Raw genomic sequence first — 13,549 nt, 5'->3', positions numbered from 1 at the left:
AAGGTAGAGATGGAGGTGAAAATGGAGGTAGAGATGGAGGTGAAAATGGAGGTAGAGGTAGAGATGGAGGTAGACATGAAGGTAGAGATGGAGGTGAAAATGGAGGTAGAGGGAGAGATGGAGGTAGAGGTAGAGATGGAGGTAGACATGAAGGTAGAGTTGGAGGTAGACATGAAGGTAGAGCTAGAGATGAAGGTGAAAATGGAGGTAAAGGTTGAGATGGAGGTAGACATGAAGGTAGAGATGGAAATGGAGGTGGGCGTGGCTAAAATACAGTGGTGCAGAGTATGATGTACATAGCATTGGAGTAACAATTTCATACGTGGATACAGAGTGCATGCATGTGACAGAACATTCATATTCATCATTTACTACAAAATATTTTAGAGAATAAAAAAGTGTGTCATAAAAGTTTAATCATAATAATAAACCAAAATATCCAAAGTATGATGTTTCATGACATAAAGGTAGGGGAAGTGGAGGTTTCTGCAAAGTGTGGAGCAGCTCGGCTTCGTCGATTCTAATAAAATGTACTTTTTGAATCAATACCCTAAAACTCAGAGGACTTCTTCAGCAGAAGAATTTTGTACTACGAAAGAAAGTACAGAAGACATGTTTCACGTGAATGCAAGGGATGAAAAGAAAAGGGACAAAAGAGAAGAAGAGAAAAGGGAAAGTAGGTTGTAAAGAGCAAAAAAAGAATAGAAAGACATAGAGAAACAAAATTCATGAAAGAGGGTAAAGGAAATAATTAAGGAAAGGGAGTAAAAGGAAACAGGAAAAAGGAGGAGTAGAAAGGGGGAATGGAAATGAAGGGAATAAGTAAAATGAAAAAATGTTTTTAAAATCTGAAATGAGATGTAAAAATGAAGGAAGAGAAGCGTCAGAAAGGCGAGGACAGGGCAGAGAAGGAATAAAATGGGATGGAAAAAACAGAATAAAAGACAACGAAGGGGGAAATGAAGAGTGGATGGACACGTGGAAAGAGAAAAACTACTGCGACTACGTGTTGTGGAAAAGAAAAGAAGTGAGAAAGAGGGAAGGGAAGAGATGAGACAGGGAAAATCAGTGGTTGTGGGGAAGAAATAAAAATGAATCAGGAAAACGAAGCACAAGTCAGCAAAGGGAAAGAAGGGCAAGAAGGACAGAGGAAAGGGGAAGGAAGTAATAAAAGACGAGTGCTCTGTCCAACTCTGACTCTCTCCTTGTACTTTAAACATTAATGAGGAAATTTGTCAGTGTGCCAGGAGCTAATGGACCTGCGGAGTTAAAGACTGTCACTCACACACAACCATAATGGCAAGATGCTGACATAATCACCAGATAGTTATTCTTATTTTTATTATTATTGTTATTAGGGGTGTGGCTTAAATGTCTATACACTGAGCTAACACAGTCATTTTATTCAAAAGGAAGCAATTAACCAATTAGAGACACACCCTGCCCTAGTGAGAGATATTACACCTGTTGTTGTTTATTTCCGCTTCGTAACTCTATCTCTAATATTACTTTATACACACTCAGGGTGCGAGTGTGTGCTATATGAGCTAATGTGAATATTCTTGACGTATTGATTCTATAAAGCTCTTAACAGACTTTCAGCAGAGTCCATTATAAAGCTGAATGTATATTGAATAGTCGATGATGGCATAGAAGCGCTTGAGCGGCAACACTTTTTAAAGGCTTAAAAAATTATTTTTAAATTCTAAAATGAAGGTTAAAGTATATTTACTTCTCATTACCGCTATATATGTTTTTACTTAAGGACACCTATACGTTAAATTAAAACTGGTCTGGTGTTAGGAGTGGAACTGGTCACATGACCAGAGCGATTCCAAGCTACCCGAGAACGAAGCCCACATCAGAGCTATAGGAAAGATCAGTACAATGAGCCACAACACAGATCCAGCGAGCACACAGAGCAATCACTGCATACAGCAGAACACTAAATATGAATCTTTTAGTACAGTTGTATTTTTATGCTGACGTCAACAGAATATACTTAGTCACAATGTATTTATTTATTTATTTATATTTCATTGTGCAATTAATTTGCATTAATTACTGCACATTCTCACTTGTTCCTCATTAAAGTAACTGCTGTGAGTTTTTAGTATTCACTCGACTGTATTCAGAAAACAAAACAGTATCCGAGAACAAAAATCTGGGACAAAATACAACTTTAAATAGACTTGTATACTAAAATCTACAATATACACTTAGACATTATTATTATTTATTATTTTATTAATTTTACCATTATTATTGTTATTATTATTATTATTATTAGAGACAGCACCAGTTTGACACCCAGTATTACACCAGTTACAAACTGTTGATATCACAGAACACATCGGACCTGGAAATCTTACACCTTTAGTCATGATTAATGTTTTATTGTATTTTTCTGTTAAATTTTTTATTTGGTTACGATTAATATACTTGTATTTACACTGTATTATGTATTTTGTTTCCAGTGTAAGTTACTATTGTGTGGGGGAAAGATGTGAAAAGAAAGAATGTGGCTCGAGTAATCGTTGAAAATATTATTATTATTATTATTATTATTATTATTATTATTAATCATCGTAAAGGAGTGTGAGAAACAGGACTGGATGACGCAGTGGGGTTCACGCGCACAGACGGAACGCCTAACCGACCGTGATTTCTTTCATACCAACACACTACAGAGTCAATTCTCAGAGATAAAGCTGGAATAGAAAAGTAACTGATACTATTTAAGCGTGTATAGTCAAAATTACGCGTTTGATATTTATTCGACATTTTTCCTGTTTCGTGAGCTAAAGTGTCATTTTAATTCTCTTTAATTCGAAGTTAGCACTTCGGCTATAGATTGTGTACAAGTACGCATGCGTGAATGTGGACGTTAAATTATCTAGAGAGTTTCCCTCACTGCGCGCGCACAGCTATGATGTTATTAATGTAAATGTCGTATTCTGGACAAAATGGTTTTAAAATAAATAATAACAATTTTAGATAACGAAATGTCACTCACGTGAAGCGCGTCGGCGTCCTCACTCCTCACTCTGGTATCCAGGCGACCGTGCGCGATCTCGCCGCCCTCGGCATCCGCGCGCTGCTGGAGCCGCTGCGGCCGCGTGATCTCTTCTTCACGATGCGCGCGCCCGTCGCTGTCGCTGTCACCGTCGCCGTTACCGTTCCCGATCCCTCCTCCTCCTCTCTCTCGCCATTGCCGCGATGCGGTGCTCCAGCCTGTGGCGTTTAAACACACAGAGACCCGGTCAGTGGTCAAAGCACAAGACCGTCCATCCATAACGGATCCCTATTTATCACTTCTTCCTTCGGTTTAAACCTTAAAATCTCAGCGAGCCTGTGGATTAACTTTCCGCAGTAAAGAGAAAACGGGAGGGATGAAATAAAATAATATAAAATAAGTCCCCCTCCTCTCACCCCGGTTCGGTCGGTTCTTACCTGTAACGGAGACCGCAGCCCACAGGAGGAGGCACCGCGCCGCCCGCATGGCGTTCACATACTGCGCGCGGGCATGAAACCAAGGACAAATCCGGTAGTAAAGGGGAATAAATAAAATAAAGAAATGACACTCAGCACCGAGATGTGCAGCGCGCGACGTTTTATTAAGCCATCGTAATTAATGCGCGACCGAGAGGAGGGGGGAAAAAATCCCGCACCGGAGCCACACACGGTACCGAATTCACGGCGCGCGCTGGCTCTGCAGTAAAAAACCACCCGCACTCACTCACGTGCGCTAATCACTAATCACAAACCTGCTCCGGGAGCGCGGCGCTGCCCTACAGACAGAACACCTTCTGATTGGTTCACAGCAGCCAGAGGGCGGGGCTTCTCAATGCGGCGCTCTTTTTTTCCTCTCACGCGGTTCTTCTTCTTCTAAACTCCACCGAACGCGATCAACATGGGTTTACTAAATACGCAAGACTGTCACGCGCTCTTCACTCAACTTTTCATCTGTCACTAATCCATCTAAACGATCATAAAAGAATTTTCCCAGTCGAACTCTAACAAGTTATAAAAACCAACTAAGGCCCGACGACATTCCCGCTGTCAGGGGTAGAGTTTCTCCATGACAGCACACATCATACTTTAACTGCAGATAATGTCATGTAGTAGCTAATATACACTAGCTAACATTGTTTCTAAACTATTTTCCACATAGCAACTTAAAATGAACAGTGACAGCTACGATAAACTACACATGGCATTATGAGTGAATCTGATCTAGGTATGATAATTAGCAATGATACACTATATTGCCAAAAGTTTTGGGACACCTTTCCAAATCATTGTTTTCAGGGGTTGGGCTTGGCCCTTTTAGTTCCAGTGAAAGGAACTCAGCATACCAAGACAGTTTGGGGATGGCCCCTTCCTGTTCCAACATGGCTGCACACCAGTGCACAAAACAAGGTCCATAAAGACATGAATGAGTGAGTTTGGTGTGGAGGAACTTGACTGACCTGCACAGAGTCCTGACCTCAACCTGACAGAACACCTTTGGGATGAATTAGAGTGGAGACTGTGAGCCAGACCTTCCCATCCAACATCAATGCCTGACCTCACAAATGTGCTTCTAGAGGAATGGTCAAAAATTAAACACACTCCTAAACCTTGTGGAAAGCCTTCCCAGAAGTTAAAGCTGTTATAGCTGCAAAGGGCAGGCCAACTCTGTATTACATTCATGTGCAATGTAAAGGCAGACGTCCCAAAACTATTGGCAATATAGTGTATATAAACAGATTAAAAATATGAATAAAATATGAATCTGACTATGATATTAAAGCTTAGTAAACAGTTGGTTCATTTGCATCAGATCATTTGGACTGGTACATCTGAAAGAATTTACACCACTGAGCTATATGTGCCCTTCTGAGGGAGCCTAATGAGGGCAGATCGATGTGTAATGCCCTTCACTTAGGCCAGAGCTAATGCACCCAGGCGTCGGGCCGCTCTGCTCCGCTCCCTCACTGAAGCCATTATTAGATTAGGAAGTGTGCAGCGTTTAGTCACATCACATCCCTGCGATATCACTCTGGCTCTGACCCATATCATGAGGATGAATTAACACCTACATAAAAAAAATAAAAATCAGCATAAACTTTATAGAGTTAGATTTAAAACCCTATGTATTATTGTATGATAAAATACAACAATCAGGTTTCAGTATGCAAATTAAACCACCAGGATAGAGGCAGGACTAGAGATTAGGGATCAGGGGCATTTCTGTAGAACATACACCGATCAGGCATAGCATTATGACCCCTGACAGGTGAAGTGAAGAACACTGATGATCTCCTCATCATGGCACCTGTTAGTGGGTGGGATATATTAGGCAGCAAGTGAACATTTTGTCCTCAAAGTTAATGTTAGATGCAGGAAAAATGGGCAAGCATAAGGATTTCAGCAAGTTTGACAAGGGCCAAATTGTGATGGCTAGACCACTGGATCAGAGCATCTCCAAAACTGCAGCTCTTGTGGGGTGTTCCCGGTCTGTAGTGGTCAGTATCTATCAAAAGTGGTTCAAGAAAGGAACAGTGGTGAACCGGTGACAGGTTCATGGACGGCCAAGGCTCATTGATGCACGTGGGAAGTGAAGGCTGGCCCGTGTGACCCGATCCAACAGACAAGCTACTGTTGCTGAAGAAATTGCTGAAGAAGTTAATGCTGGTTCTGATAGAAAGGTGTCAGAATACACAGTGCATGATGGGTCAGGGCTGTTTTTGGCAACAAAAGGGGGACCAACATATTGGCCTGCCCCTGGGGTGCATCTTGCTCTACTGTAGCAGTGTGGTAGCCATTAACATGGTCCATCAGAGTGTTTTTGGCTGTCTCTTCACACTGTTCCCTTTTTTTTTTAACTGAGAATAATGGGCAGAGTTAGAGGAGTGTTTTACCAAACTGGTGTTGTTTAAAGTCAGAATATTGCTACCTCAGACTGATGTAGATTTCACTCTGTACAAACTGTCAGAGCTTGTGCATCAGTCGGAGAAGACTCTCTCCACCTGCACCTGGGACAGGAGCGTGTCTCAATCACACACTATTGGCTGTATAAACAAGACTCTCGAAGAATTTCAGTGGGACTTTTATCAGAACTCAATGGTTCCATGTGGAACCATACAACAGTGTTTTATTCTGAAGATCCCTTTCTATTGGTTAACAAAGTTAACAGCTAAACACACACACACACACACACACACACACCTCAGGTGGTGGAAATAGCGACTAAGTGAGTAAGAACACATTTTTAAATAGCAATTTTTTTATTCATAAAAGCAACCCATGTTTTGTGACATAGGTTTCAATAAACATCCAAGATCTCAAAACAGTGACATGGCAGCTGAAAAAAAATCTTAAAAATCAATAAAAACTGCTAAAAATCGTACAAAATTTGAACACCCAGATCCATAATGTCTGTGTTCCAGCACAGGAGTTGTTTTTTCTGCTTGTTCAGAATGGATTATTTTTAAAGAAAGAAAACGTCTGATTAGTCACATGAGTGTGGAGTTCAGCGTGATGGACTTTGGAATAAAATGAACATTTCACTTTTAAGTTCATAAAATATTCAACAAGATTTGGCAGACATTTCTCACCTGGGAAGAGTAAACTGCTACACACTTCTCTCTAACTCACACACACACACACACACACACAAAAACTAATGTTTCCAAAGCCTTTGGGGTTTACAAACCTCATTTACGAGGCTCACTCAAATCATTTTTGATTAACAGCAAAAAAGTATTTTTAAAAGTGAGTCTGTGTAGATGCTCAAGATTCTCAACAGTCTAGGAAAAAACATCCTGTGCTTTTATGCCAGCTTATTAACCAATCACGTGAAATGTCTGTTCCAGCCTGTCCTTTACTACAGTTACATAAACGACAAGTTCATCTGTTTATTCAGCCTGTATTATGACAGTCCTTGTGTCCAGGAGTCCAGTGCTGACCCGACACTTTATCTCCGACCGTATTAGCGGGAACACGTCCAGATGCAGCACTTACACTAATTGCCTGACGCCCCCTGCAGCGGCACTTCATTAAATACGCAACGCGAGCACTCGCTCTCAACCGCTGCTCATGAAAAGACGAGAACAAAAAGCTTCTTTATGCTGGCCAAAAGGTCGAGAAGACGTGGAAAGTGTAATCCTGAACTGTTGGTTCCTATAGTTAAAGCTAATTGCTTAATAACGACTGCAGATTAGCTTATTCTCTTTTGTGCACTAGCTAACATGATAATGCTCTCGATAATAAATGCTTTGAGGGGATCATTACACTTGACTGGCCGACCCCACGTGAGCCAAACCTAGCTAAAGCAAGATGAAGTACTCTACCACTTTCAGCCGTCAGGAACCTTCGGTTTGGTGGTTGCTTACAAAGCAGACCGTGAAGCTAGCGAATAGATCTGGCGAACCTAGTCATGTTACGTCACCTGGAGAGTTTAACGTGACCTAAGTGCTGCTGCTGCTATGCAAATTCTTTAGCAAAAAGCCACTTGGGATATGGATTATTATTGTGCTCTTGGCATAATCGTTCCCAAGTCCTATCCCTCATGGTTCTTGAAGAACGCCCGTATCCCATTGTAGACTTCACTATACTGCTAAAGCATGAAAAAGACCATAATACAGAAAGTTCTCCCAGGCAAGGCTAATCCCATTGAGGTTAGCTAACGCAACGCAACACATGAAACATCTTAGCATCAACTGATGTTACAGTGTTACAAGCTCAGAGATCACTTTTGTAAGAAATGGACAGAATTTTGGTCTCAGTCCTGCTACTACACTCCCAGGCTCTGAATTATCCTTCTGTCCATCGTCTCGATCGGTCTGTAGATGGTATTCGGATCTCTAAAAGCAGCGTGTGATGAAGCAGCGGTGGGCTGCAACACAGAACACAGTCGTGACGCATAGCTTCCGTCCTGCATCCCGGAGCAGGAACTCTGCAGAAGCAGACCCAAGTCCAGCTCACAGTGATCCCCTTTGGGCTGGAGGTGAACTGGGGGTGCTAACCGTGACATGAGGCCGGAATCCCAATCTGATTCAGAAGAAGCAGGGGAGAAAGTGTCCGGGACAAGTGCAGACTCGATGAAGACAGAGGAGAAGGACTGAGACAGGAGAGAAGCGCTGGAGGTCTTATTTGTAGAAGGAACGGGGACACTAGGGGCAAGTTTTGGAGGGTCCAGAAATGGTTGATTTTGGTAGACATCATCATGGAAGAAAGGGTAGAGCTCAGGAGGACCGAGTTCTGATGATACATCATGCACTTCATTTTTTAGGTTCTGACAAACCGATTCTTCCTGTTGATCATTCTCTGGAGTTGCCACGTTGATAAGGGAAGCGTTCAGAGAAGGATGCTGCACTGCAGTTTCAAGCTTACATTCGGTGATATCATTAGCCCCCGTGTGCCCGTTAATCGTGCTTTGTTCTGTGTGATCAAATCTGACGTCAATACCACTTTTCTGGTTGGATGGATCAGACCACAGGTTAGTCCGCCTCACCTTTGAGGCCTTTGGGCTGAGGGTAAAGGATCTGCTGCGCTTCTTGGGGTTCACACCATCTGAAATTCTCGTGGCCAATGAGTGGGGCAGGGAATGAAACAATGGAGAACAAGAAGTGATTTCTACCAGGGGTGTCTGTTCCCTTTCTATTAACCATGCACATGAAGGTAAATCACTCACAATATCTTCCTGATGTCTCTTGGGACTTTTTATACAAGTTGCTGAATCTCTGTTATCATTTAGTAATGTTTCTAGGCTAGGTAAAGGACTCGGAGAGATTTCTGCAGGCTCCTGTAGTGTATTGGGCTTATGACCATCTCCTGAAGAAGGTGAAGTGAGCTCTATAGGTTTATTATCGAAAATAAGATCATCCTGTGTACCAGGACTGGGAATACTGGTTTCAGAGTTTGATGTTGAGTCTCGTTTTTCATTCACAAACTTGGTTTCCAAGGAAGTGGAAGGAGGAGCATCTATACAGGGTTCCTGTGGCTCCTGAGGTTGAACTGAGGTGTCCCATACGTGTTCTTGTTGGACTTCCACATGGTTCGCCGGTTCTACCTCTAGATTTGCCTGACAGTTTTCCATTTCACCTCCATGTGGTTTCTCCATTTCAGAAGGCGGAGCCTCAGAGCTGCTTGGCGACCTGCAGAAAAAGAGACGGTTGAGAAACCTGTGCAACTCAACTGACCACAAGTACAACAGAGTCGTCCACTTGGTTAAATGTAGCAAGCCGTTATAACATGACCTGGCATCACGGAAAACCGATGTGATCTGAACAGAGTTAGAAAGATCTGTTTGAGAACAATGTGTCCAGGAAATCTCCCACATGGTCCCTAAACATCACCTAGATACAGAGCCCAGCCACCCATATGACTGATGGTTCAGTCATATTCCGTGACTAACTGACACCTTAACAGACCATTTATAGGCAAGAGACAGAAAGAGAAAAAAAAAATCTCAGCTCACCTCATAATTAGTGCATCAACCTGTTGATCTTTACATCCCGAAAAAACGTCAGCCATAGCAGCCACCAGCTGGTCCACCACGGCGTAGTTATTAACGTCCTCCACGTAGCTCCGATGAACATCTGACTGCAAGTGCTGTTAAACAAAACCACAGAGAGAAGACGGACTGACTAAAAACTATGACGGATTTCTCATATAAAGACATTTAAGAAAGCTACATCAACTCGTAGACACCGGTAAAAACACTCACCTCGTCCTGATCGCTGTACTTTTTCTGACAGCACTCGCAGTAGCCCAGGGTTTTCTTTTTGTGAGATATTTTAGGGGAAGGAGCTGCTGATGGTTTATCATGGCTACTGATCGGCTCTTCATCTTTTCTGTGAGAAAAGAAAGGAAACAACTAATTACTGTGATGTACATTATGGAAACAGTGTGTTTGCAAGGAGCTGCAAGAGGAGGGAAGGGGAAAGACAAAAAGAAAAAGAGACGTGGGTTTGTATTGAGGTGTCGTTCTAATGTTAGCGTTTCATGATCAGGAACTTTCTATGCATGTTCTAAAGCATTTAATTTACTGACATGCTCTACAAAAGCACATATGAGAAGAGTCTGAGTGTTAAAAAAATAGCTGAAAAATGATGTGCTTTTATTTCCATAGAAAAATTCACCTGAATTTATCCTTGCTCAGCTCGTCTTCTCTTGTCTTCCCAGTCTGCACTGGGGCAGGATTCTCAAAAGGACTGAATCTTCTCGAGTAGGTCAGCATGGGGAAATCCAGAGACTGGCAATGCAGCGGCCTGTACTTCCTGTTACACACACAAAACATAAATTCTACACACACACACACACAAAAGTACTACAAACTTCAAATGCTTCTCTATAAAAGTTGCTGCTCCAGCACGTTAATGGCTACTTCACTTCCTGGAGCAAAGCTCATCCTCATGGAGACATTCAGCACTTAACAGAACACAGAACATGTAACTTACTAGCTAGAAGTGGGCTGATAATCAAGTGCTAACCAGCTAACAAGCACGTGCGTGTGTGTGTGTGTGTGTGTGTGTGCTGCAGCAGCTGAAATAAACACGTCTTCTTACACAATAACCCTTCATTAGATAATAACGGTGAAGAATAGCTTCTTTTAACGCTGTGGTGTAGCAGGGGGTGAAACGGATACCCATTTACCCTAAAAGGCCTCATGAGGGGGTTCGCCCTTGCTGTAGCACTCATCCAACTTAGCTAATGAAGCTAATGAAGCTTTAATGCAATTCAATTAAATGAAATGTGACCCCTGTGAGATGAAACAGGATTAAAAACCTCAGAACGATGCACCTTTACTGTTAAATCCACACAGTCCAGAGCCTGTGAGTATTTATTCTACAGTCACAAAAATGAAGTCAAACACACACCTATAGGCTCTGCCCACAGAGTCTCTCTCTCTCACACACACACACTGACAGAGTACATACACTGTACACTAAAAGGGCTGCAGGTATCAGAATGGAGGCTACTCTCACCCTCTTCAGCTTTCTGTTTCAGACTGTGTGTTGGATTTTATCATCATCAGTTATCAACAATTATTATTATTATAATCAATATTTTAATTGTTGTTGTGTCAGCTGCTCCCTGTTTAGGGTCACCACAGCAGACCATCATTTGATTTGCACGTTTCGATTTGGCACAGGTTTTACACCAGATGCCCTTCCTGATGCAACCCTCCCATTTTAATCTGGGCTTGGGAGAGTTAACTCTTCGGTGGCTGGGTTAGCTCCCTGCCCGGGAATCAAACCCGGGCTGCAGCAATAATTATTATTATGTTAGGATCAGTATGCTCTGTTAAAATGTACAAAATAGCACAGAGAATTACTTTGTAAAATAAATTCAGCGAGTAATATTTGGAGCTCAAGCATCAGGACACTATCATTTAAACCAGATTCAAACGCTGCAGCAAACCATCTCACTCAAAATTACTGGCTATTTACAGCCGATATCTGGTGAAGACTGGCAAATTATTATTATCCTATGACTGAACCTAATAATTTTTCTGACTCTAATTGAGCTCAGTAATTTGAACTGCTTATATCGCTTTGATTTCCGTTAGCCGATTCGTCTGGACACCGATTCTGTATCTTTTGCATCAAAAAGGTATTTAGTTTGATCTCAGGTGATGGAGAGAAAGTAAGAGGAAATAATTTCTCACCTGCTCGAGTCCTCCACCTTCACAAAGTCCACCTTCAGATTGCCAGCTGCATCATGGGTAGCACACACACACAAAGAATATATCTTACTGTACACTCACACATATAGATAACAACAACAACAATAATAATAATAATAATAATAATAATAATAATAATAGCAACAATAATCAACTCCTCAGTACCTTTCATGACACATAAACTCGAATTCTTCTCCTTTATAAAAACACACACAGTGAAATATGAAATATTTCCAAATGAAGAAATAAAACACTAAAATTAAGGAACTAAGGCTCTATGGTATGAGAATAAATAAATAAAATAAATTAAACAATCTAAATTAAAATATAATTTAAAGAAAATTCTGTAAGTGAAAACATAAATGTTAATAAATAAAATAAACATATGAGTGGTACCTCTCTCCTGCGGTGTGTGTGAGTGGAGCGGTGTGAACTCAGATCCTCTACAACCTTCATAAACTCTGAGTTATTAACCGAGTTAAAGAGATATACATGAAACATTGCACTGTGTGTGTGTGTGTGTGTGTGTGTCACATCAGAAGTGCAAACAGCTCCACCTACTGTACAGCATTAAATATATAATGTTAGTTAATATGTAGAAATAAATATTTAGTATTAAATAAATAAAAGAATAAATAGAAGCTGATATTTGTTGTTTATAATAAATGAGTTGATAAAAGGATACGGTCTACAGACACGATCTTCACTCCCCAGTAACGGGCAGCGCTAGACAATACACCACCCCGAGACTGCTCCTGAAAACATCACACACAGCAGGATTTATTACACACACACACACACACACAAACACACAATGTATGAAGTAAAGATTTGCGTACGTTATTGCGGATGGCTTTCTCTAACAAGGCTTTTCCTCGGCTGCCGCACACCTGCACACAATCAAATTCAATTAATTTCCATAACTGGTGAATCATTTGGCACCAAGTGATTCATTATGACTCATTCAGAACAACTGATTCATCTCACTGACTCGCCTCCTGTTTTTTCATGAGTTTAAAGCTTCAGTAAGTGTAAACCCATGCTCACCGGTGCTCTTGGCATCCCCGGGCGCCGAGCTGCATCATTCCCGCTCTCTCTCTGTTCACGAGGAGAATTGTAACCTTTGACCTTTCCTGATGAGGCTGTGATGGCTGTCAGGGCATCCCTGTTTCCCGTGATGACAACGTTCACATCCTTGTAGAGGAAACTCTCCACTTTCTGCATCAAAAAGATCAAATAAAAATGTTCTTGAGCTATTGAGGCCACATGCTCCGTTGTGAACACCCTGTTCCCTATCTAGGGGTTGAAGTTGCATCCCCATGTTGCTGTATTGGGGATGTGAAACAAACTTGGTCTTAGAAGATCATGATTTTCCAGCAAGTCCCCGAATGTTTAAATCTCAAACTCCTCTGTCCCATGACACACAAGCGCTCCTGCCTTTTCATCTGAGAATATTGTATCATCATAATGCATCACATTATCTGCATATGATAGCATCAGAAATATCATATTGTATTACAATACTGTATCACATTACATCCTACTGCTCTGTATCACATCTCTCACCATATCTTGTTTCATATCATATCATACAGTACAGGAAGTGATGTTTACCCCTCCGAGGCGAATGATGAGTTTGGTGAGGATACCGCATGATTGACTCTTCACCTCATCCAGGTAAAAGGACTTCCCCTCCAGTGGCCGTGGCCCAGGCACAAGAGCACCCAGTGGCTCACACACAGCAAACGCACGCTGCATTACACCACTTCACCTGTGCGGACGGAGGGAGGGAGAGACACAGACAGACACACACAGAGTATTACAGCACAATCATACCCAGTTAATGTGTTTAACTCTGCACTGCAGTCTGAA

At 41.7% G+C, this 13,549-nt stretch overlaps 2 protein-coding genes across 3 annotated transcripts in view; both read right to left on the bottom strand.

Annotated features, from left to right (window-relative positions):
- Window positions 1–3,755, bottom strand: part of adam11 (ADAM metallopeptidase domain 11) — a 37,231-nt gene extending 33,476 nt beyond the window's left edge. For both annotated transcript variants that reach the window (XM_058407158.1, XM_058407159.1), the window contains exons 1-2: window positions 3,454–3,755; window positions 3,017–3,234 (exon numbers count right to left, since the gene is read on the bottom strand). In XM_058407158.1, coding sequence (XP_058263141.1) covers window positions 3,017–3,234; window positions 3,454–3,502 — 267 coding nt within the window. In that variant the 5' untranslated portion in view covers window positions 3,503–3,755. The remainder of the gene's footprint in view (window positions 1–3,016; window positions 3,235–3,453) is intronic.
- Window positions 3,756–6,309: 2,554 nt separating this feature from the next.
- Window positions 6,310–13,549, bottom strand: part of dbf4b (DBF4 zinc finger B) — a 9,405-nt gene continuing 2,165 nt past the window's right edge. The window contains exons 2-12 of the mRNA XM_058405539.1: window positions 13,292–13,448; window positions 12,725–12,895; window positions 12,517–12,567; window positions 12,363–12,432; window positions 12,074–12,138; window positions 11,843–11,873; window positions 11,660–11,705; window positions 10,131–10,268; window positions 9,716–9,842; window positions 9,467–9,600; window positions 6,310–9,143 (exon numbers count right to left, since the gene is read on the bottom strand). Of these exons, the coding sequence (XP_058261522.1) occupies window positions 7,781–9,143; window positions 9,467–9,600; window positions 9,716–9,842; window positions 10,131–10,268; window positions 11,660–11,705; window positions 11,843–11,873; window positions 12,074–12,138; window positions 12,363–12,432; window positions 12,517–12,567; window positions 12,725–12,895; window positions 13,292–13,435 (2,340 nt within the window). The 5' untranslated portion in view covers window positions 13,436–13,448 and the 3' untranslated portion in view covers window positions 6,310–7,780. The remainder of the gene's footprint in view (window positions 9,144–9,466; window positions 9,601–9,715; window positions 9,843–10,130; window positions 10,269–11,659; window positions 11,706–11,842; window positions 11,874–12,073; window positions 12,139–12,362; window positions 12,433–12,516; window positions 12,568–12,724; window positions 12,896–13,291; window positions 13,449–13,549) is intronic.

Source organism: Hemibagrus wyckioides, linkage group LG13 (genome assembly GCF_019097595.1).
Source record: "Hemibagrus wyckioides isolate EC202008001 linkage group LG13, SWU_Hwy_1.0, whole genome shotgun sequence".
NCBI lineage: Eukaryota > Metazoa > Chordata > Actinopteri > Siluriformes > Bagridae > Hemibagrus > Hemibagrus wyckioides.
The sequence above is the reverse complement of the archived record's forward strand: the minus strand, read 5'-3'. Positions and strand labels throughout refer to the sequence as shown.